A 25693-nucleotide genomic window follows, 5' to 3' on the forward strand; every position below is an offset into this window, starting at 1 on the left:
GCAGTTCGGTGGAGACTGTACACATTTTTAGAATTACCAAGTAGATTTACCGCAATCAGGTGGTTTGGTTGATCTTCTAATCTTGAAAGATAAATGTGACTGAATTTGGTTATTTCTTCTTTGACTGTCGGGATGTTCACATCTTGATGTAACATTTTATTGGATACATGCCATGGCGCTTTTGCAACTTTTCTTTACAATTTTGATTGATAACGCTGTAGTATCTCCAGATTTGAGTTGTTTGCTGTGCCCCATAACTGCACACCATATGTCCATAAATGTTTTAGGATAGTTTTTATATAATAGTATCTTGTCCTTTAAACTGAGTTTTGATTTAGACCCTATAGTAGCCAATTAATTTTATTTGTGTTTAAATTTAGCTGTTGTCCTCTTTGTCCAAATGTGGGATTTCCATGTAAGCCTTCTGTCTAACCGCATCCCCAGATAATTTTACTTCAGTTACTTAGGGTAAATGAACGTTATTCAATGTAACTGGAGGACAAGAATTTTGATTTAACGTAAACGTGAGCTGATTTATTTTCGTTAATTTTGATTCTCCATGTCTTAAACCAATTAGCAATTTTTTATTTCTTTTTTCGTACATCGTAAAATGTATCTCAAATCAGATCACACTTGAAGTAAACAATCAAGTAATACAAGATCCCTTCCTCGTAGCACAGTATATTAACGAATATTTTGTCTCAATCGCTGAAAAAACACTCAAAGAGGCAGGACAATCTACAAAACTGAATAACGCAGAACCTGTAACCCATAATGGTGTACCTTATCTCATCCTCCTCCCAACAACAACACTGGAAGTCACAAACACCATTTCTTCCATACAATCAAAACCATCATCAGGAGTAGATGAAATCTCTTCAGTTCTTCTCAAACACTGTAAGGAAGAACTAGCACCTCCCCTTGTTTCTGTTATAAATCAATCATTTCTGCAAGGCTGTTTTCCAAAAGCGCTAAAACTGGCAAAAGTTTATTCCAAAACTAAAAAAGAACCCATCCACTTTAATAGATAACTACAGACCAATATCCCTTATCTCTACCATCTCAAAACTAATTGAGAAAATTGTACTTTCCCGTCTCATGAACCACCTTACAACTCATAACCTCCTTACAACCCAGCAACATGGTTTCCTAAGGGGCAAATCAACAGCCTGAGCTCTCATAAGCTTCACTGAGAATATACTGGAGCTATTGGAAGAAGGGAATTCCGCCAGTGCCTTCTTCTTAGACTTCAGCAAAGCTTTTTATTGCTTGGACCACGCACTTCTTCTACAGAAAATGGAGAAAATGGGTGTGACAGGGAAAACTATGAAATGGATGACCAGCTACCTGAAGGAGCGTTCACAAATAGTAGAAATCTCATACACAAGAAACAATACAATCTACAAGGTCTCATCTACTCCACTATCGATCAATAGAGGGGTCCCACAGCGCTCGGACTTGGCCCTGTACTGTTTATCCTCTTCACAAACGACCTACCGAAAGAGCTTCAGGACTACAGCCGGGTGATGATGTACGCAGACGATACTGCTCTAATTGTAGCCGACAAACAACCTTCGGAGCTTGAGGTGTCATCTTTTATTGCCCTGAGTTTGGCAAAACAATACTGCCATCAGAATGAGCTTGTGCTAAACTCAAGTAAAACACAGCAAATAAATTTTGGGCTGAAAAACTATAAAAACCTCCAGTCTTCCAGAAGTGGAACTTACAACTGAAGCAAAATACCTTGGGATTATTATTGACAGTAAACTAACCTGGACCTCACACATAAATCAACTATGTAAAAGACTTAACAGCAGTTTATATGTTATAAAAAGGCTAAAAACTACTTGCAACCTGGACACAGCCAAAACTGCATACTTCTCTCGCTGTTCGAGTCACATTTACGATATGGTGTGACAGTGTGGGGCAACTCCTCAATAACAAATCGGCAAAGAGTATTAGTTGTATAGAAAAAAGCAGTGAGAACATTAGCAGACCTAAATGCTTTGGACTCCTGTCGATCAGCTTTCAAAGATCTAAACATACTGACAGTTGTGTCCTTGTTCATTTTGAAAGTAATCTGCTATGCTGTCTCGCAAAATCTTACAAGACTGGGAGAGACACACAACTATAACACCAGAAGTGCAAACGACTTCACCCTGCCCAACCATCACCTTACAAAGTACGAGAGGCAGCCAAGCTACATGGGACGAAAACTCTTCAACCTCCTACCTGACCATCTAAAGAAAAGCAGTAAAGTGAAGAACTTCAAATCTCAACTGAAAACATGGCTCATCAAACAGACATTTTACTCAATTGACGAATTTATGACCTGGAACAACTAAAAAATCATTTTTCTTTTTCTATCTCTGTATTGTTATTATTATTGTTATTGTTATTGCATAGCTTAGCATACTGTGACGCCTATTCTGTACTCTATGTCCATGAATAAAGAATGTTGTATTGTATTGTAAGTAATGAGATGCTCGAACACAATCTTTATGGACTGATAAAATTGTAGTATCATCTGCAAAAGTTGCAATTTGAGTATGTTCATTTTCTGGGGTGTCAGCAGTATATAGTAAGTATAAAAATGGACCCATTACACTTCCTTGAGGAACTCCGGATTCTATTGAATGTATCTGAGTAAGAACATCATGGTATTTTATTTGAAAAGATCGGTTTAAAAGATACGATTTTAGTATTGAAAAAACAAAGAGAGGCAAAAACTTCTTAATTTTGTTTAATAGAACAGTATGCCACACCTTATCAAACGCTTAACTGACATCTAAAAAGGTAGCCGAACAATAACTTTTATTTTCTACGCACTTCCATATCATTTCAACTATTCTATGGACTTGTTGTATTATGCCATGTTTTTGCCTAAACCCAAATTGATGAGCGGGTACTATAGATCATCGATTAATGATTGTAGTCTTCTCAGAAGAAGCTTATCAAACGGTTTTGAAATAATAAGTATGTAATAAGTAAGTAATAAGTATCTCTGTATGAGGTCAGCTGGGTGAGGGGCTTCCCTGGCTTTGGGATGACAATTAGCTGGGCTCTTTTAAATTGAACGGGTATGCCGCTGTAAACTGGCTACAAGAGCTAAGTGGTATACACCTGAACTTGACAATCTTAAAAACATAGTGATGAGCTTGTTTCATCGTTCCCAAACAACTGGCCTGGGGAGTGATAGAAACTCCTAAACAATTTCCAAGAAACACTACAAAATTGCCCTGTATCAAGCTAAGGAGAAATTCAAAGAGAACTTTATTACAACTGCTAGCAATAAATGTAAAGCAGTGTGGCAGGTCATCCAAATGGAGTACGGTGCCTCATCTGCTACACACGCAGCCCCTGATGCAGACAACCTCAATAAGTTCTTCACTGCCGGTGTCGAAGAGGTGAGGAGGAGTATCCAGCCGACTAACACTTCTGCTATTGACCTTATCCAGACTCATATTCCTATACGAATCCGAGAGTTTTCAGATGGAAGACAGTCAGCCCTAGTGATATTATGAGTGTAGTGGCCAGGCTCAAATCAATCAAATCAACCAAAAGTTGTGACATCTACAATATGTCCGCTGTACTTATAAAAAGTGTCATACATGAAATTGCCGTTCCCTTATCCATGTGTATAAATAATTGTCTAATGGAAAGTAACTTCCCAGCCAAACTTAAAGTATCAAAAGTTGTTCTAATATTTAAGAAAGGTAACAACAATGAATGTGGCAGCTATAGACCGATCTCCCTGGTCCCTGTCTTCTCCAAAATCATTTTTTGCCTATGTTACCATTTTAAAAGTATCATATTTCCATGTTACATTCACATGTTAGTTAAAAATAATGTCTTGCAATGGGTTGCATGTTTTTTTTTTCATTGTTACTAGTCTACTTAACTTTTTAACTTATATATATAAAAAAAAAAAAAAAAAAAAAAAAAAAAAAAAAAAAAAAAAAAAAAAAAAAACTTGGACTTATTAACTATTGATTTTAGCTATCGTTTTAATTCAACAGTATTATGCCCGTGATTTAACTATGCGTTTACTGCACGATTGATTACCATTGTTTATATGTAATGTATATAATGTATATATATATATTTAAATGTTATTCTTGAATCTGTTTTTAATTTAAAATTATAATTGCATCATATTATGACGAGATCCATTGCATGTAAATGTTTAAAGATCAATAAAGATATCTATCTATATGTTCTAGTCTTAGTATGGCGTTAAATAAGAATGTTAAGAATATAATAGCTTTTCTTGGAAGTTCTTTCAATTCTTATTCATGGGTTTTATTTCCTCCTATTTTGATTGCACCATATTTTAGAAAGTCATTTCGGATTAGGTACTACAAATTTTGTATTTCTTGGGTTTGATCAATTTCGTATTTCTTGAGTTTGATTTCTGAGGTTTCACTGGACAAGGATAAAAGAAACACGGTTTAAAAAATAAATTGGTGTGTATTTATATACAAATTTTAAAAACACAACAAACAAACAGGTACTTAAAACTAATCTGTTTCCATAGTCAATTCAAGACCATCTTCTGGTTCTTCAGCAGTTTCCTGCTTGTGTTTGGCTTTCAGTGGACCTAACCTCTTCAAAAACTGCTGAGTGTATTTGTTGAAATCACATCTAAAAACAAACACAACACAAACCTTACATTATTTCTCTTCAAATATAGTAACAAATAAAACTAAATTTCATTTTTCCATACTCCATTTTTATATAGTGAAACAAATTTATATAAAAAAATGTCAAATAACTCGGTAGGTCCACCACAAACCATTGGTTTTAAACAGTTGCTTTAACCTATTCCAAAGTTATCAAATAAGAGGCATGTTTTTTGTGTGGCTTGTAGTTTTACTGCCAGCTCACTTTAAGACATTATGCACAGTTTTACATAAAAATTCATATAATTATTATTAATAATCATATAAAGCTAAAACATCTTACAAAAAAATATAGGTCTGGTAAAATAAGACATCCTCATTATTGTTATTGAGGCTAAAATTTGCTTTGTCATTTTCCTAAAGTAACAAATGAATTAAAAACAATGTTCTTAATTGTTACTTAAAAAATACAAACTTTTTAAAATTTTTGTTTGAGTTTCCTTTAACTTTTATTGTAGCTTGATTTCAAAAACAATATTGAAGACCCAACTTGACGTTCCTTCTACAATCATTAGTAGATAAACAATAAGATCCTGGGGATAATGTTATAAAAGACATTTTATGGACGTTTTTATGACGTAATGAAAATAATTTTTTATGGACTTTTTTATGACGTAATGAAAATAATTTAATTTGTAATTAATTACAAATACGGAACTCACATATACATCTTTATTAAAGATAATTTCATTTTTGGGTATTTTAAACAAAAAATATATTTGTCAAATTTAAATGAACACTAAAAAGTTTAGTTTATTTTAAAAACGATCAACAATTTTACAAGTAAAGTCTTTATAATTCATAAATACAAATGATAAATTCACATTATAGTAATAAATACATTTTTTGATAATTCAGTCTTTGGTTAGATAACGTAAAAATACACTTATCAAACTTACAAAATTCAATTTATTTAGGATTATTCACATTCTTACAAGTCAGAACACTAATTCCTTCATCAGTTTCTCCCTTTTCTGCTAGGACCTTTCCTTTCCTAAAAAGTGCTTTGACATTATTTGGTTGACATCTGAGAACATTGTCTACAGACTGTAGAGCTGGATCAAATGCTTTAATCTTCATCTGTGCTGCTGCCAAGTTATTGTATACTTTGATTCTGTCTTTTAGTAAGGAATGTATTTCTTCTTCAGTCTCGTCTTTATTTTCCTCAGAGGATAAAACTCTGTGGTCATCCAAGAACTAGGGAGGAGAGGGTAGGTTTGGAATTATCAATTGTAAACGGTTTTCAATTGTAATCCTGAAACCTGACTGACTCAAGGGCCTTTTGCGCACACCCCCGGAAAATAGCTGTTTTGTTGGCAGTTTGAAAAAATCATTACTTTGGTAATATTTGTCACAACATTTTTTTTAACTTAAATCTTTGGGAATGAATGTACTTCATGGGAAATATACTAGTAGGGATAAATTTAAATGTATATACTGTACTTTATATTTTATGTAAACAGGGAAAAACATTTATAAAATAGTTTTGAGTATTTTTAGGATGGAAAAAATAACTTAACAGTGAAAAACCAACTCATTCAGTTTACAATGCTATTTTGAACAAAACTTCAAATTTTATTGAGTTAGATTCTGCACTAAAAAATTTATGATGATATAAATAGTTTACTCGCACTCTGGAAAAATATAAAAATTAAGTGATTTACAGAGAAGTTACAGGTAATGTTTTAATGCAAAGAAAGCGTAAAATTTATTTTTACAACATTTTTATGACGTTTATTTACGCATAAAACAGTATAATGACATATAAGTAGAATTTTTATTAAAGTTGGAAATTTTGTGATGAATCCATGACATCAGCCTGAGCGGGTGTCTAGACAAACGGAAATAAACAACAAACAACCATGTCACCAGCTGTTGCTCTGTAAACAAGCTGATGTAATACAGTAAACAACAATGTTATCAACAACATAATAGATGCTACAACGGGGCGACAGATCACAACTTAGCCCTCTAAGGGAGTAAATGTCCAATGTTTGACAAATTGGATAAAAATACTCTGATTTCTATACATATTAAAATACGATAAAACCCCAATTTACTGTCAGGGAGATTCACAAAACCTTGTAAATAAGTCAGACAGAGAACAAAGTTCAATTCTGCCTAGTTTTATTGTTCTACAGAGCTTAGATACCAATCCAGATACGTTTTGAATATGTGCGCATCCCCAAGATAGAATAGACAGTGTCCCAATAATCCTTTGTTTCCTAAAAAGTAAATACAATAGTTATCAATTAAAAAATCTTTCTCGATTCTAGTATTTTAGGTTAGTACAGTGACTCACATCCTGCTCAGCTGATTGTACTTGGCTGACAGATTCTTGTGTATGAGCAGCAGTGTGGTGGAGGGCTGCGAGTTGTGTCTTGTCACCACGGCGCGCAGCCACTCCGCGTAGAACTGGACGTGTCGCGTGCTCTCCAGGGCAGTGGCCAGGAACAGGGCGAGTTTCTCAGCAAAGATTGGCAGCAGTGATGCCACACACAACTCAACTGGTAACACAGCTACGTATTATCTAGGGTATACAGCCGATAATAATCCATTACGAAGTCAGTTCAAGGTTTTGTAGACATTATATGACGTATGCAGATGTTGCATGTCAGCAAAAATGAATGTTAAGTTTAGCCGTGGAAGTTTGTTTTGTGATAATGTAAGAAAGGGACAGAAATAGTATATCAGGAATCAATTCTTTAAAAACGTTAATTAATTAATCAATTAATAAAAACTAAAACATCACTTGCACATTTAGAATCATGGTTTAAACAATGGATTAATTTTAAATACCTCAAAAACTAATTTTATTCTATTTAAACTGAACAATCACAATAACTCAGACAAAACCGGGCTAAACATTAGAATCCCACAAATTTCTTGGATTCCATTTTGATCAAAACTTAAAATGGAATTACTACATAAACTTTTTAGTTAATAAATTAAATAGTGTACGTTATGCTCTCAGCATTCTGTCACAGTGCACGTCTTTAGAAACATACAAGCAGAATATTATGCGAGTGTAGAATCTGTTTTAGGATACGGAATTGTTGTTAGGATGCATAAAAAAAACTATAAAACAATATTGGCTGCACAGAAGAGTATAAGAACAGTTGCTCAAAAAAATGACCAAACTAGTTGTCAACCATTATTTAGACAGTTTGAGGTATTGACACTAACAGGAATATACATTTATTAAGTCATAAAGTTAGTGTGTGATAGGCCTGCCTTGTTTAATGAGTTTACCTCCACATACCAATTTAATAAAAGGAAGAATACAAAATTTCAGTATCCCAACCATAATCTCTCCTTGTTTGAAAAAAGCCCGTCATATATGCCTTTAAAAATGTTTACCAAAATACCTCCCCAAATTGCTTGTTTTGATCAAAAACAAATGTTAAAGGCTGTAAAGGATAAGTTGGTGAAGGAGGCATATTACTCCTTGGATGAGTACTTGCTTGATAGCTGGAAACTAATTCGTTGCACCCTCCCGTTTTAATAGTTTTTTATGTTTTAATTTTTCTTTTAAATTTATTTTTATTATATTATCTGTTGGTGTATTATATTATAGGGTGTTAAAAGTGCAAATTGATAAACAAAATGTATTTTAGCTTTAGTTAGGCTAGTTTATATTTTATGTCTTTAACGATGCATCTGTATTGTGTACATTGTACCAATAATATGCAATGTGTAAATAAAAAATATAAATGACCAATGACTAATCTTTACAGTAGCAGATGCTAGTGACAGTTATTTCTACTCATCATTGCAATAATACCGATATTTTGTCATTAAAAAGGTAAGGAACTTGAGAACTGGTGAGTAATTTCTACTACAGTACTTTTGAAATGGTGGGCACTGCTGACTGAAGTACTTTTGAACTGGTAGGTACTTCTTAATGGAGTAATTCTGAACTGAAACGTGATTCTTACTGCAGCTTTTATTTTGTTTATAAACTAATGACACCAGCTTCATGCATGAATACATAATTAATGTTTCAGTACAAATACAACAGTTTTCCTCCCCCAAAATGTTCAATCGCAGCTTCATGTATGAATATACAGGGTGTCCAAAAAGTCCCGGGTCGGTTAAATATTTTTCAAAATATTTAAAATAGAGCTAAAAAACCTTACACAAAGTTACTGGACATAAAAATGTATTTTATCACATATTCAGTGATCCGCTACTTCCTCTGGGGGGCGGCCCGCTAGGAGTCAGAAGAAAATCTTAAATGTAAGCATTGGTTTGATATGCATATCAAATAAAAGGTCTTTATTAGTAGATTACAGAGCCGTAAACCTGACCTCAAACGGATAACCGAGTCAAAAATGACAGCCGTTCAAAGATGGCTAGAGTTTGCAACTTAGGTTAATGTAAAAAATACACATCTTTAAACGGCTGTAATTTTTGACTCGGTTATCCGTTTGAAGTCGGGTTTGCGGCTCTGTACTCTACTAATAAAGACCTATTATTTGATATACATATCAACCTATGCTTACATTTAAGATTTTTTTCTGACTCCTAGTGGGCTGCCTCCCTGAGGAAGTAGCGGATCACTGAATATGTGATAAAATACATTTTTATGTCCAGTAACTTTGTGTAAGGTTTTGTAGCTCTATTTTAAATATTTTGAAAAATATTTAACCGACCCGGGACTTTTTGGACACCCTGTATAATTAATGTTTCAGTACAAATACAACAGTTTTCCTCCCCCAAAATGTTCAATCGCAGCTTCATGCATGAATACATAATTAATGTTTCAGTACAAATACAACAGTTTTCCTCCCCAAAAATGTTTCAATCGCAGCTTCATGCATGAATACATAATTGATGTTTCAGTACAAAAATACAACAGTTTTCCTCCCCCAAAATGTTCAATCGCAGCTTCATGCATGAATACATAATTGATGTTTCAGTACAAATAACAACAGTTTTCCCCTCCCCAAAATGTTCAATCACAGCTTCATGCATGAATACATAATTAATGTTTCAGTACAAATACAACAGTTTTCCTCCCCAAAAAATGTTCAATCGCAGCTTCATGCATGAATACATAATTGATGTTTCAGTACAAATACAAACAGTTTTTTCCTCCCCCAAAATGTTTAATCACAGCTTCATGCATGAATACATAATTAATGTTTCAGTACAAATACAACAGTTTTTCCTCCCCCCAAAATGTTTAATCGCAGGCTTCATGCATGAATACATAATTAATGTTTCAGTACAAATACAACAGTTTTCCTCCCCCAAAATGTTCAAATCACAGCTTCATGCATGAATACATAATTAATGTTTCAGTACAAATACAAACAGTTTTCCTCCCCCAAAAATGTTTAATCGCGCAGGCTTCATGCAATGGAATACATAATTGATGTTTCAGTACAAATACAACAGTTTTCCTCCCCCAAAATGTTCAATCACAGCTTCATGCCATGAATACATAATTAATGTTTCAGTACAAATACAACAGTTTTCCTCCCCCAAAATGTTTAATCGCAGGCTTCATGCATGAATACATAATTGATGTGTTTCAGTACAAATACAACAGGTTTTCCTCCCCCCAAAATGTTCAATCACAGCTTCATGCATGAATACATAATTAATGTTTCAGTACAAATACAACAGTTTTCCTCCCCAAAAATGTTTTCAATCGCAGCTTCATTGCATGAATACATAATTGATGTTTCAGTACAAATACAACAGTTTTCCTCCCCCAAAATGTTCAATCACAGCTTCATGCCAAGTGAATACATAATTAATGTTTCAGTACAAATACAACAGTTTTCCCTCCCCAAAATGATCAATCGCAGCTTCATGCATGAATACATAATTAATGTTTCAGTACAAATAACAACAGTTTTCCTCCCCAAAATGTTTACATTCGCAGGCTTCATGCATGAATACATAATTAATGTTTCAGTACAAATACAACAGTTTTTCCTCCCCCAAAATGTTCAATCGCAGCTTCATGCATGAATACATAATTAATGTTTTCAGTACAAATACAACAGTTTTCCTCCCCCAAAATGTTCAATCACAGCTTCATGCATGAATACATAATTAATGTTTCAGTACAAATACAACAGTTTTCCTCCCCAAAAATGTTCAATCTCATAAAATACTTATATGAACCTGAAATTTAACAAACATGTCTTATTCGTTTTGATTTTAGCCAATACATAAGCAAATTAGTTTTCAGATGCTGACTAGTCTAAAATTGTGCCAATGTCCAGATATTAATTATTTGTATTTTGCAACTTACGTTATGTGAGTATTTTCCAATTGCTATGGAATATCACGGATGCATTATATTGTCTAAATACTAGAGTTTAAAAACCAAAATAGTGTGACTGTACAAAGGTTTGTACACAAGATTGTTATTGAGTTTTTAGTGGAATTTAATATTTATGTTCTCAATGTTTCTTGTTTTGCAATCACCAAGACAAAATTGAGGGTAATTTATTACTCACTAATTTGTCAGAAAGCAGCAAAACTGTATAAAACTGGAAAGCCTACTGCTATAAAGTCTACTTACTGCTAGCAGGCGGTGTGGACTCCACCACTTGCTGAATAAGCTTCTGTTCGTTGAGCCTCAGGGACATCAGCAAGGCTAAAATTTAAAACATTTGTTAATTTTGAGCACTTTGGTATAAAACACCAATAACAAGGTTAAATGTACTTCAGCGTAGGAAGCTTCTTGTTAGCCCCACAGTGGACATATCCTGACCCGGAGAGAGGCTTAGGCATGAGATAGAGGCCAATGGATGGATGTTTTACCATTCTCTAAATTGATATGGAGGTAGTAGAGAAAGCTACTAAATTTCAACCATCTAAATTAAAACTATTCATAATTTTTCATACATACACAAGGACAAAAATCTGATGTCATTATCAACTGGTGGGAAAGATTCTAAACTTTGTAGAATAATTTTAAATATATGAAAATATTTTAAGGGCCTTATCCTAGATATTAATAAATTAATTGTAACATTTCATTGTACATCTTATGTACACCAAATAAAAACTACATTATTCAGTGATAACCATAGATTTATTTGTATGACACCAAAAAATCCAACGAAGTAAACTCCATCACATGTGATTGTGTTAGTGAAAAATGTTTTATGATTATGTTCACAATACTAGTAAACACTGAAAGTAAGAAAACCTTTCGTTTCTTGGTTTAACTGTTTATGTATTTCTCTTTAAAACAAGTCTTATTTTTTATGTACTATAAGAGATGGTGAATTAGTTTACAACTAAATACCATTACTATAGCTGGAATACCATTAAACATCCAATCAGGGTCCCATAAGCCCCTACATGTAGAATGTAGTGTGTATGAATGTACTAAGATGGTGACCTACTGACCTGCAGCATACTCTTGTTTCTGGAGTTGAGCCAGTATCGACGCCGGTGTAGTCTCCAGGTCCAGGTGGAACGGGTCAAACACCAGTCCTGGGTCCAGAGAGTAGACAAGGAGTCCTTCTGTGGTGACGGCTGCCCAAGCTTGTCCTGCAAGTGGAGAGGTCATATAATACCACTGGGTTAGTTAACCCTCTTTCAGGCTTAGTGCTGTAGATTGTGCCACCCGTCGAGGGACAACACACTTGCGTTTTTATTACTTTAACAACTCTATTCAAACAAAACTGTTATATATTACACATCATTGTAAATTTTATTGAATTCTCTATAATATGGTAGCATGTGAAAAATTATTAAGCCTATAAGGTAAAGTAAATCTAAATAAATATTTAGTTGTACAAGAAATGTTTGTATTGTTAAATTAAAATAAAAACCGCATGTCTAGTACAAAGAACTTTAAAAACAACACAATGTCAGTTGAAAAATGGTTAAATCTTGTCAATGAAGGGATCAATAAAAAGTCCCATATATTACTCCTAGATAGCATCACTAGGCATAAGAACATACAACAAACGAGGACAACAGTACTGTCGACAGGTATGTCTATTAGCAATTCCAAAAGTAGCCGTATGTTGGCAGCAAAAAGTGTAGAGCAATGATAAAACAGTTGATGGTGATTGCCCCAGAGAGGGTTGAGAGAGTAAAGCAACTTTAGTGAAAAGTTACAACAGACAATAAGTCATATATTTGGCCATTAAATACATATTTGTACAATAGGCTACGTCATACAGATACATACGAATAAAAGCAATTAACATATACAGATAAAACTACCTACAGACTAACTTTGGAAGACTAGACTAGATATATCACTTTTAAAGAACTCGTCAATTTTGTAAAAAGGATTGTTCAAACAACCAATTGTATAAAATATTCCTAAAACTATTGAAGCTACTATAATGAGCAGAAAGGTGCAGTCTATTAAATAGCCTTATGCTAACAATTTCATAAGAGTATTTAGTTTTACTTAACCTAGCAAACGGTACATTAATTTGGTGAGAATTTCTAGTAGCATAAAAGTGAACATGCTCATTGAGGACATAATTATTAACATTATTTTTTGCAAAAAGTAGACAAGATAAAATGTATAGATTTACAAGTTAGTATTTTACTGCAAATAAAGAAGGGTCTACAGTGCTCAAGACAATGGGCGTTGTTGAGAATTCTGACTGCTTTCTTTTGAATAATCAATACTTCATTTATACTGCTACAGTTACCCCATAATAATAGACCATATGTAATTACACCTTGAAAAAGGGCAAAGTAAACCATTCTAAGATAGTGTTTGTCTACACAGTGCCTCAAATGGTACAAGAGATATATGATCCTGCTCAATCTTTTACATACGTTATTTATATGAGAATGCCAGGTCAACTTTGAATCCAGAGTGATACCTAATAAATTAACCACATTATCATTACAATCAACTTGAAGTCTTAAGGAGAAAAACATATTTTGAGTTTTTTTCTAAATTCAACAACAGAACATTTGATTTATACCATTCATCTGCTTCATCAATCATACATCTTAGTTTAAGCTCTCTTTCATTCTGATTATTTACTGTTGTAAAAAAAGTGACATCATCAGCAAACATTACTGATTTATAACTCACATTGTACTCAAGATCGTTAACCATAATTAGAAATAAAGTAGGGCCCAGAACTGATCCCTGTGGCACGCCAAACTTTACCTCAGAAGATTTGGAAAGATTGCCATTAGTACAAATGTTTTGTTGCCGATAACTGAGGTAGGATTTAAACAAAGAATTTTGAATGCCTGTTACAACTTAGAATTTAAGTTTTCTCAACAGGATGTCGTGATCGACACAGTTGAAGGCCCTGGAGAGGTCGCATAGAACTGCGCAGGTATCAAAGCCTGCATCGAAATCAGCCAAGACGCCCGAAACAAGTACCCCAACTGCATCGGTTGTCGATATCCTGGCTCTAAAACCAAACTGACTACGACTAAAGAGATTATTTGTTTCAAAATATAAGTTAACCTGGGTTTTAATGATGGCTTCAAAGACTTTAGAAAAAACTGGTACCAGAGAGATAGGCCTATACGATTTAACACTTCTATGATCACCCTTCTTAAAGATTGGCACAACCTTTGACACTTTTAATTTACTAGGAAAGATTCCCTCTTTAAGCATTGCATTTAGACACATGGTGAGAGGGACATTCACTCCACTGCACACCAATTTCACTAAATTATTTGAAACATTATAAATATCACAGCTTTTGGAACTTTTTAACTTTAAAATTACTTTCACAATATCACTATAATCTATAGGCTGCCAGGTTAGAGGCTGATGTGAGGGTAAGTGTTGCACCTCTAGGAGCTCATCTGGCTTTAAATATGCTGCGGGGATTTTCTCTCGGATTTCATCCACTACCGAAATGAAGTATTCGTTGAAAGAATCAGCATCCGGAGTAGCATGTAATTGATCTTGGCCAATTTATAATTTTTAGCATCGCTGGGATCTTTAGTCGCTTGTGAAATATTAAAAAGTGACATAACCATTTCTTTCATTTTTGCCAACTGAGGAGTGAACCAGTTGCGCAGACCTTTAGGTTTATGGTAATTCTTGAAGTTATTTCTTCTTGAGTTCCTCATTGGCAAATAAATATTCATCCAGCCTATAAACACATTTTGAAACTTGTTATACATTTCTTCAGCACTTAATCCTTTAAGAGTTACACCCCAGTCAATATTCTGTAGACAAAGTTTAAAATCTTCAACTTCTGGCCCAGGTAATGGTCTGAAAGGTCTTTCAAGTCGTTGAACCTGTGTAACTTCCTTTGAAGCTGCCATTAGCCGGTCATAAATGTTAAAGGATAAAAAACTGTGGTCAGATATTAAAAGATCAAGGACATTAACGTTGTAGTCTGATGGTCTAATGTTTGTTATTGTGTAGTCAATGCAGGCTAAGCCTCTTGTTGGCCTAAAATTGGAACAATAAAGGCCGGCAGTTCTCAAGAGATTATGAAGCTTTACAGTTGTAGTATTGTTCCCATTTGCTTCTATATTCAGGTCGCCACACAGCACTATGTCAATCTTAAATTTAATCAAATAATCCAATTGATTTTCCAATTTTTCAAAAAAAATTTTATTGTTTCCACCACTGGGCCTATACAAGGATACTATTAATAACTTTTGGTCACTGAGTTTGATTGCAGAAACTTTGAATTGCCTCTCAACACAAAATTCTTTAACATCAACTTCTTTTACTTTTAGATCTTCTTTTACATAAATACCAGAACCTCCGTGACTATTGGAGACTGTAAAATATTGTAGCGAGTTTGTAACCTGTGAAGTTAAGAGTTCAAAATTGTCTTCACTAAGCCAGTGTTGCTCCACTATGCACAGTACCAAGTAATTTATATCTTTTAAACACATTTCTATTTCTAGGACTTTGTTAGTTAAGCATTGAACATTTCCAAATAAGATATTTAATGAATTTCTTGAGATCTTGTCATTATTTTGGGGTGCTAATATTAAATTGTGAACATCATTACTTAAAGTTCTTACATAGGTTGAATTGGCAGAGTTTAGGTTTCTTTCATCTTGTTGGCTACAGTTTCTAAAAAAAGTTGTGGTGTACTCGCTGTAATGACTGGACTGGTGGATGATGGTAGGGGTGATGGTGTAGGCGATTCCCTAAGTACCTCTTTCAATAGTCACTGGGCTGCTGCTGATAGGTGTTGAAATTTCCTCATGTACTTCAACAACAGCGTCACAAATATGCTTGGCTAGCCATTTTTTCCCCCTTTGAATTTAGATGTAATCCATGACGAGTGTGCAGCTGTCTCATTGTAATATACAAAACATATAATACATAGCATATTTGGTTTAAAACTACTATCACTCACAAATCTTACATTATCTTCTTCAAAATAAGATTCTTCTTGAGAATCCACAAAAAAACTTTTTACAAACAGTGAATTTTTTTCATACCAACTCATACTGAATTTTCAGAACCCCTGTATAATATTTTGGTTTATTCTATATTATATTTGTATTTTGGCGACATTTTCAGATAATTTATGCACATTTTCCTTTTGAATACATCCTCTGAATGTGGTTTGCCACCACAGAGTCAAATCTCGTTTTAATTTTAACTACCACAATTACGGCAGAGTGAATTGTGAAAACAAAACTAGTAAATCATGGGTAGGATATAAAGATGACTACATTGGAGTAGAGAACTTTTTATATTTTAAAAGAATGAAAATGGGCTTTGTCTTAGACGACAGGGAACCGCGGTGATATTCACAAAGTAAATTATTAAATCCTATATAAATTAATTGTTACTTGTTAACAGCTGTAATGAGATTAACATGTTCTCTGTGGACAATTCCACTGACGCCAACATCTTATCTAGTTATCGCCAACATTATAAAACTAGTTTATACACTACATACATTAGGTTACATTTGCATAATTTATCCAAGTTAAGATCAAATCATTATACTATATAACGTCACAATCACAACCTTGTCCTACACCGTCAACACAACCTAGCACAATAAGCTAATAACGGTCAAATCCACAATTCGGATCCAGGATCCTTAAAATTTATTTAATAGGTAATAATCTTTCCACAGTATCAACAATAAACAATAATATTGCACTGTACCATTCATTTACCGTTACTACCTAGATGACACTATCATCTACACTCTTGTCTGAAAAGCTTTTATCACAAAAAAAATTCTCTCAGGTTATATTAGCAATAATATTACACAGATTTTCTATGGCGTAACAATGTTAAGTGATAGACAACCAACCTGTGGGGGAGAACCGAACACTGTACACTCGTACTTCAGGTTTCAGTGCACGAGCGGCCATGTCTCCCTTCCTGACTCCCGGCAGTCTCAAGGCTATATTGCCTCCCTCCAGTTCTTCTCTTTGCTCTATCAGACTTGCATTACCCCATTCCGTCATCTTCCTTCGGTCTATTATGTCCTGCAACACAAGAACACTGTACGTCTATGTGCAGCTCGTGTGGTGGCACTCCGCATATTGAAGTTCCACAAACCACAATGAACATCTTTCCAAAACTTGACTCAACAAACTAAAACATCTTTTAGTTGGATATAAAATGGAATAGGTAAATTTAAAATATTTTAACGCAATAGAACCAACATAAGTTATCTATAGAAAGTTTACTTGTCAACCAAATATTTTTAATGGCTTAGAACTTATTTTTTTGCTATCATGTCGATTTTAACTTTGAGGTTAAATCACATTCTATAATTGTTTAATCTGAAAAACTACATATTTTCTTTTCTTGAAGGCTGACTATTTTAAATTTGTTATACAATTTTTAAAATACTGCTGTTAGATAGAACAATTTTGTTTATTTTTAAAGTGAGATGTTAATATTTTTATTTACACAAAAAACTTTTTACCATTTAACACATTTCGGAATGAAATGCCAATTACAAAATAAGTCGTTTTCTGTTGTATTTGATTTTATAAACAAAATTATAATGATTCATAACATTTTGAGAAAATTATTTACAATAATTCAGTAAAAAAATTTTTGATTAGTTTTTAACACCTTGAAAAAATAAATAAATCAACTTTACTAAGTTACTTTGTACTGGTAAAGACCGGTGAGAAAAGTTATATTTCAAAACATCAAAAATTAAATTCACCCACATATTTTCATTAGCAATTTAAAACTTTTTGGGGAAATTACTGATACTTTCATCTATTTTATTCCTCAAGAATTACAATGAATTCCAAAATAAATAAGAAAAAAAAATTAACGATATAATAATAAAAGCCAAGCTATAAAACTATTATGTACTGTAAAAGGGGTTAAGCCTCACCTCCATTGCGTCAAAAGAGTGGTTCTGTGTTATCTCCATCTTCTTTACTAGAATAGCCTCGGTTGCATTGTAGATGCAGACATTCTTGCTCTGACCTCCGGCCAGGATGTACAGCCCATCGGCTGAGTAGCAGATGCTGGTGAAGGCTCTAAAAACAAAAGTGAGTATTGTCAATTTAAGAGTCAAATAGCTGCAAATAAAACCCAGATAATTCATTATTATACAAGGAATACTCAATGAAAAATGTTAGATACAAAAGATTACATAAAGAAATACTGACTTGCCAGCCAGGGTTTTCTTAGAAGTGATGAGATCAGTATCTGAGCGCCCACTGCCGAGGTCGTTGCGACCCTCAATGCTCCCAACCTGATCAGCTGTCTGCACATCGAACATGGAGATCCGACCATCCAGTGTGGCCACCGCGACCTGCTTCCCATCTGGTTTGTAGGCCACACAGGTTGCTGCAACACCAAACGAAATTATAACATTGAAAAAAAGATACCTTTTATATTGTGATTCTATTTAACGTAAGAAGCAATTTGGGAAGATAGCAACTTTAAGATCTATACAATTGAGGAGTGATGAAATGTTCTTACCACCATACAGAAGAACTTACCGGTCCTGGCACAACTACGGTGGGTACAAGTCCTGAGACATGCTTTGGACAACAACTACAACAATACTACAATAACACTAACAATAACAATATGGCTTAATAGTAAAAATATAGTGAATAACCGGCTCAAAGGTGAGACCAATCTTGTTCACTTTTGTTATTACTTGAGTCTTAAGATCCAGTGGGGAGTATTATTTTCAATAATAGATCTGCTTAAAATTGTCCGTAGCTTAGTCGACACGCTTACCGTCAGAATTAAGCAGGATGGACTCATAGTGACTACCGGACTCTACAGCGTTCCACAGTCGCAAGGTCTTGTCCCAGCTGACAGAGGCTAGGGCGGTGCTGGCCGCAGAGGGGTTGAACACCAAGCTGACCACAGGGCCCTCGTGCCCACTTAACACCTGCATTAGACAGTCACAGTCGAGTTACTGGCCTAACTGTACAAGATTTCATAATGAATCACTGGGACAGCTAAAAGTAAAAGCAGGACTAAAGATTGCATGATTAAAATATATGAAATGTAAGGTTAGTAAAAAAAAAGTAAAGAATGTCTTATTTTACCAGGCGAAGTTAGGGCTAAGAAGCCCTCTCTAACACTTAACCTGGAGTTAGTGTGTGAATGCAAAATTATTGAATACGAATATGTTGACAATTTTTGTGATAAATAAAATTATTACATGGAATTATAAGTTTCTCAAATGTTGAAGACTGAGGTTGTTCGGTGCAATGTTTGCCAGTGAAGCAAATAAAGGCAACTTCTGGTTTTACATGAAAAAAATTGGTTGGCTCAACCTATTATGACACTTACTAACAAGATATGATTTTTTTTAGAAGTGGCTCTTTGAAAAGGTTACTAACAAGACCGGTTTTATTTAAAAAGTGTGACTTCAGAAGTTCAAATTAATTATTTTAAAATTATCATTTGAACAAATGAATAACCAATGACATACCTCAACCCAAACGTCCAAGCTTCATGGACCAGAGGTAGATGTCAAACACACGTCCTGTCCTCCTCACTGCTGCCACAAACTCCCCCACATAGTCCGAGGGCCAGACTACAGAACTGGACGGGGCGGGGTGAAGTCCAGTGTGCGAAAGTTCCGATACCTACCACACAATCACAATAAGTCAGTTATATTATCTTATCTTTAAGGTTTATAGAATAAACATTTTTACACCAAATTTAGGACAACAGGGATGACAGTGTGTGGGAAAAACTTTACTAATTAAACTGTTTATTTATTCAATTATAAACCTTTGGTTTTATAAATATTATTATCCATCTAACATTTACTTCAAATCTAATAAATAAGACTTTTGATGGTACATATAATCCTCTTGAAGACGTAAAATCCTGAAATGCTGATAGATAGAAGAAGCTAGCCTGATCAAGGAATATTTTATGAAATATGTCCATTAACGCTCAAAGTACAATTATGGTGAGTAGATTCTAAGTTAATAACTAAAATACCACCAGCCAAGACATCACTTTCTCTTTAAAATATTTTGAACATTACTTCAATAGAGTGCCTATTTAATGTCTTAAGAAGTTTCAATGTTATGTTCCATCATATCAGGCACATATAAGTAACTTTAATATTTCTTCTGCTTTCTTATCATTTACACCACTTTCTTTTGGTTAATTTTTATATGAATATAAATTGAATTTAAATAATGACACATCACAAGTTATATAACTAATTAGATTTGAATATTTGAAATACTAAATAAAATTTAAGTTAATTGAATTATTTATGTGATGTAATCAAAGGAAAGTTTATGGGAACGAAGAGGAGAACATTCCGAGAACTACTACCAGGAATTCGCAGGCTCCTGCCCAGGTCCTCCACACGTCCTGTACACGTCAGGAGTTGTATGACGTGTTCTTGTGTCCTATGGTTGAACGTCTTGAGCAAAAAGTCAGCATGAGATTGTGCTAGAAATATAGCTATTCTGCTTCAGGGATACTGTAATCTCTAAGAATCTATGGGTGATACTCAGATGAAAGAATGGTTTGTAGAATTGGGAGTAGAGTGTGACACATAACCTGGCAGGCCTGCAACAGCCTGAAGTGTTGCAGCAATTGAACATGTTTGTGCAGTGATCAAAATAAACATTTATTAAATTGTACAGGAGTTTCAAAAATCTGCAGTTTTGTGAATTTTACAGATAGATCTGAAAATACTCAAGTTGTTACCCCCCCCCCCCCCCACCCCCCCCCCCCCCCACCCCCCCCCCCCCCCACCCCCCCCCCCCCCCACCCCCCCCCCCCCCCACCCCCCCCCCCCCCCACCAAAGGAAAGTGATATACTTCAATGTGCTTTACTATAATCATGGTTCTGACCACATGATTTAGCGACTATGTGAGAACTGCTTATTTTGCCTTTTTTCAATCCATTACAAGATAGGGACTTGTAGTGTGGGGCAATACCAATAACATTAATAACATTCTTTTCCTTCAAAAAAATTCTATAAGAATAATTACTAACTCACAGCCACTTGAACATTGTAAACTTGTTTTTACTATTTGTAAAATTCAGATCATAATAAACCTGTATCTCTTTGATCTTATGAAATATATCTTTCAAAATCCTCAATTAATAAAGCTTAGTCAGTGGCGTAGCGAAGGGGGGATCTAGACCCCCTCCCGAAATAAGACATTATATAAAAAAATAAGTTTGGAGCAGGGGAAAGAAAGGAGAGTTATCATTACTCCTGTCTACAAACATTAAATTGATTAATTAAAGTGACCGTTTTTTAAAATAGAATTGTCCTTTTATTTAAATCATAGAGTATCAAACTATACGTTTGGGCTCGGCCTTGCAGTTAGTGTAGGGTATTTGTATAGTAACACGGTATTTGTTTAGGGCGCGGTCACGTGACGTCACAAAATAACCTGAATCGTAACACGGCGGACAGTTTACATTACCGACCACTTCGTTCAAATTCGTCTTGAGGACTTAAATGAATGCTTAGGATTAAGTTACGACGTTGATTTTAGGTGTCTTTAAACTGTAGACGAGTATATAATTATCGAAAAAAACCACTTTCGGTCGGAAAATACACCTGAAAAACTACTGATTAGAACTTCAACTACTTTGGACTTCAGTGATTGAGGTGAACGTGGTATTTCCGTTTGAGTTAGGACGACGACTTTTGTTATCATTAAACTGTACACGAGTATCTATATAATTATCGAGAAAAAATCACTTCCGGTTGGAAAATACACAGGAAAAAACTCTACTGATAAGATGTTCCGACTACTTTAGAATTCACTGACTGAAATTATTATTATTTCATTTCCTCAGTATATTCCGATCGGAATTGATTTTTTTTCTCGATAATTATATAGGTACTCGTCTACAGTTTAATGATAACAAAACTCGTAATTATAACTCATTCCTAAATACCTCAATCAGTGAAATCCAAAGTAGCCGAACTTTCCGGTGCATTTTCCAACCGTTAGTTACATAGTTCCGGTTTTGTTCATAAAGTACAAATTAAAATACAATGACGTATCCTTTTATTAATACTGTTATCACTTCATGATCACTTTGGTGTAATATGGTCTGTCAACAATGTTTGTCCGCCAAGCTTAGAAAGGTAACCGCGGCCTATAACTGGCCGAGTTCGAGTGTGGACTGTCGTAGCAAGTTTAGTTCGCACGCCAGCCGCTAGTGGAAACACGGATTGATCGTTTCCACCCTGTCAGGCCTGTTTATTGTCCGCCATTACGATTACAGCTGAAGATTTGCTTATGTGTTCTTGAGGTAGTGACCTGTGTCGTCAGCTAATTTGTAGTGACAGTGACGGGTTAAGTGTTGTTCTTTTGAGTTTTTTTAACGTTAAGGAATCTAGTTTTTATTGTATTTCTCACTACTGCTTCTTTTAAAAATGAGTAAGAGAACCATTCACCAGTTTTTTAAACCAATAACTTTAAAAAACATATTCGGAATCAAGTGACAACGTGTTAGTTTCATTGTTGCCACGAGAGGTAGAAGAAAACCACTGTTGATTCGATAGAAGAAGAAAGCAGTACGTTTATTCAAACTCCGTATTTTTCATCGTCTCGACACCAATCCAGTACAAGTAGGCATTCAGAATCTCAAGTAAGCATCATTGGCCTAACCTCTGTAGATATTGGCGTAGTTTCAGACCAGTTATTTCACACCAAAAAAGAGTTTTCTAAAACTACGGGTTTGAAAAGTAAAGTGCTGAATGATATATTTTATCCAGATGAAACCAGATTTAATTTTTCCAGCAACCGTCATCAACAATAAAAAATTAAAAGTTTCAGCTCACCTGGTTAAAAAGGTCAATGGGCTGGCTTATTCTAAGGCTAAGGATGGAACTTATTGTAAATTTTTTGTGTTATTTGCCAATGAGTTCACTAGTAAAGAGAAACACCAAAAATTGGGAGCAGTAACTGTACCTTATAGAAAGTGGAAAGACGCAATAGAAAAATTCACCTCTCACAGCAACTCTGATTACCACAAATTTTCTTGTTTAGCTGCGGAAAACTTTATGAAGGTTGATTCTGGCCTAGTAAAAGACATCAAAGTGATGTTGGATTCGCAGAAAAAGAAAGGAAAAGAACGAAACAGAGCTTCACTCAAGCCTATAATTGACAATTATATTCTGTAGAAAAAATTAAATTCACCAGTGGGGACAGTGGACCACTGACGGCCGAAAAACTTTTAGAAAAGGAGGGAAAATTTCGAGCCTTGCTTAGGTACCGAGCAGTCACCGATAAAAGTCTAAAAAGCACATGTTTAATAGTGCACGAAACGCAACCTATATTAGTCCTGAAGTCTAGAATGAAATTATTGACATTTGTGTAAAACTGTGAGTCTGGAAAAGAGCAGTTTTCACTTTGCATTCAATAGATTTTGAATGAAAACAAACCAATTCTGAAAGAAGACTTCATTGCTTTCTCCCACATAACCGATTTGTCTGCTGAAAGCATTTACGGAACCATTTTTACCATTTTTGCAAGTGTAGGTCTTAACATGGATAAAGTCATTGGTCAAGGGTACGATAGTTGTTCAACGTTTAGTGGACATTTTTCTGGCTTACATCAAAGATTTCGGGAATCACACCCCAAAGCTATTTACGTGCACTGTGTTGCCTATCGTCTAAATTTGGTTTTGAGTGGCTCCTTAGTAATCCCTTACATAAGGAATTCTTTGGGAACTATAAATGAAGTGGCCAATATGATGAGAAATAATACTCAAAGTGGTGGAAAAAATGTATTGAGAATCTTGTAGCGGAAACTCAAAAATATGCCTCCTTCGCCTGTATGACACAAGATTCATTGAAAGACAAGATTTTGTCAATACATTCGTAGAAGTTTTTTCTAGCCATCGTTGCTACTCTGCAAGATTTATCCACTTCTAGGAGAGTGATATCGTCTACAGCTGCCAATCCCTAGACTCTGTTGAAAAAGGAGGTTTCCTTGTTGCAATGGTGGTGTGTGAAGTCATATTCAGCATCACTCTTCCTCTTTTATAGTACCTCCAAAAACCTGAAAGTGACATATCGTCAGCCCTTAAATTTGCTGATGACACGGTTGAACGACTGAAGGACTTGCGTAGCCCGTCTGAAATTGAAGGTAGCAGTATCGAACAATTCACTTCTTTATTTGAAAAGGCTGAGAGAGTGTCTCAAAATAATTTTGGAACAGCAATTAATTGTTGGGCCCCGGCAAGTGGGGAAGCAAACCAGAAGAGACAATCCCCCTTACTCTACTCCTGAGGAATATTATGGTCGGTCATTATTCATACCTAGCATCGATTCATTGATTATAAGTTTGGTTGACCGGTTCGGGAAAAACAGAGATATTCTGGAAGCTCTAGATTGTTTACTCCCACAGAATACAAAACCAACATATATCCACAAATTGAAAACACTGAAACTGTTTTACGATAGTCAGTGGTCTGATTGTGGGGTCGAGGCATAGTATATACTGTGGAATACAAAATGGAAAATATTCTGAAATTCCCAAGAAAATCATGTCAGTTCAGGACGCCTGCAACAAATACTTCTACCCTGCTATCAACTATTTACTTCAGGTAACTATTTATTATTATAAAACTAAGTAGGCCTATACAAATATAGTTTGTAGTTGGTATTTTTGTTTGTTTAAACGATACACATTTTTAAACACGTTTTTTAGATACACCATTTAAAAATATTTAATTCAAAACTATTTATTAATATAAATCGTAAAAAAATTAAAACAGTCCTAATGATTTCTGGTCGCAACTAAAAGACATCAACAATAAACTAAACTACGAATAACTTTTCTACTGCAGGTGCTTGCTACATTAACAGTTCCACAGCAGAGATAGAGAGATCATTCTCATCTCTCAAGAGGATTAAAAGCTACCTGAGGAGTTCTATGAGTAATAAACGATTAAATGGGCTTGCTTTTGTGTCAATTCACTAACTAGCTCCAATCAACAGTGACGAAGTTATCGATGAGATGGTTAGAAGTGGAAATAGAAGATTAGTGCTGTAACTTATTATTGTATTATTTTGTTAATTAATCATTTACATAATGTGAAATGTTATAAATATATTTTAATTAATGCTGTACACTGTTGTTTTTCTAGTTTTGCTAATCTCTTTGATAGAGTTTGAAGCTCTGAGCAAACTTAAAGACTATATTTATGTTTATTTGGATAAAACAATTACTTTGTTTCATCGAAAAAGAAATGAAAATATTGAAAAATATTAATTTAAAAACAATTCCTTTGAAAGATGAAGTTTTTTTATTATTAAAAGTGTTTAAATTAATCTAAAACCCTATATTTAGTCCTCTGTTTTCGAAAATTTTCCCGCGGGATACCCTCAATCGTTCAAACCGTATCATCGGCAAATTCAAGTGAAGACTATATTTCACTTTCAGGATTTTTGAGGTAATTTAAAGAGAAAGAGTGATGCTAAATATGAAATAACACACCACCATTGCATTGCAACAAGAAAACTTCGTAAGGAGTCACTGAAAACCAAATTCTGATGGTATTCAGCACAGAGCACGTAAATAGCTTTGTGGTGTGATTCCCGAAATCTTGAATGTTGAAGTTGAACAACCATCGTACCTTGACTTTATCCAT

At 34.5% G+C, this 25693-nt stretch overlaps 1 protein-coding gene across 1 annotated transcript; it reads right to left on the reverse strand.

The window, feature by feature from the left end:
• Window positions 1-4450: 4450 nt before the first annotated feature.
• LOC124358530 (periodic tryptophan protein 2 homolog) lies at window positions 4451-25693 on the reverse strand. Its single transcript, XM_046810828.1, has 10 exons — window positions 25679-25693; window positions 19593-19682; window positions 18820-18976; window positions 18237-18417; window positions 17957-18104; window positions 16907-17084; window positions 12063-12206; window positions 11227-11301; window positions 6985-7189; window positions 4451-4644 (listed from the first exon to the last, which is right to left on the reverse strand). The coding sequence occupies exons 1-10, from the start codon at window positions 25691-25693 to the stop codon at window positions 4521-4523; spliced, it is 1317 nt and encodes a 438-aa protein (XP_046666784.1). The 3' UTR covers window positions 4451-4520.

Source organism: Homalodisca vitripennis, chromosome 3 (assembly GCF_021130785.1).
Source record: "Homalodisca vitripennis isolate AUS2020 chromosome 3, UT_GWSS_2.1, whole genome shotgun sequence".
Lineage (NCBI taxonomy): Eukaryota > Metazoa > Arthropoda > Insecta > Hemiptera > Cicadellidae > Homalodisca > Homalodisca vitripennis.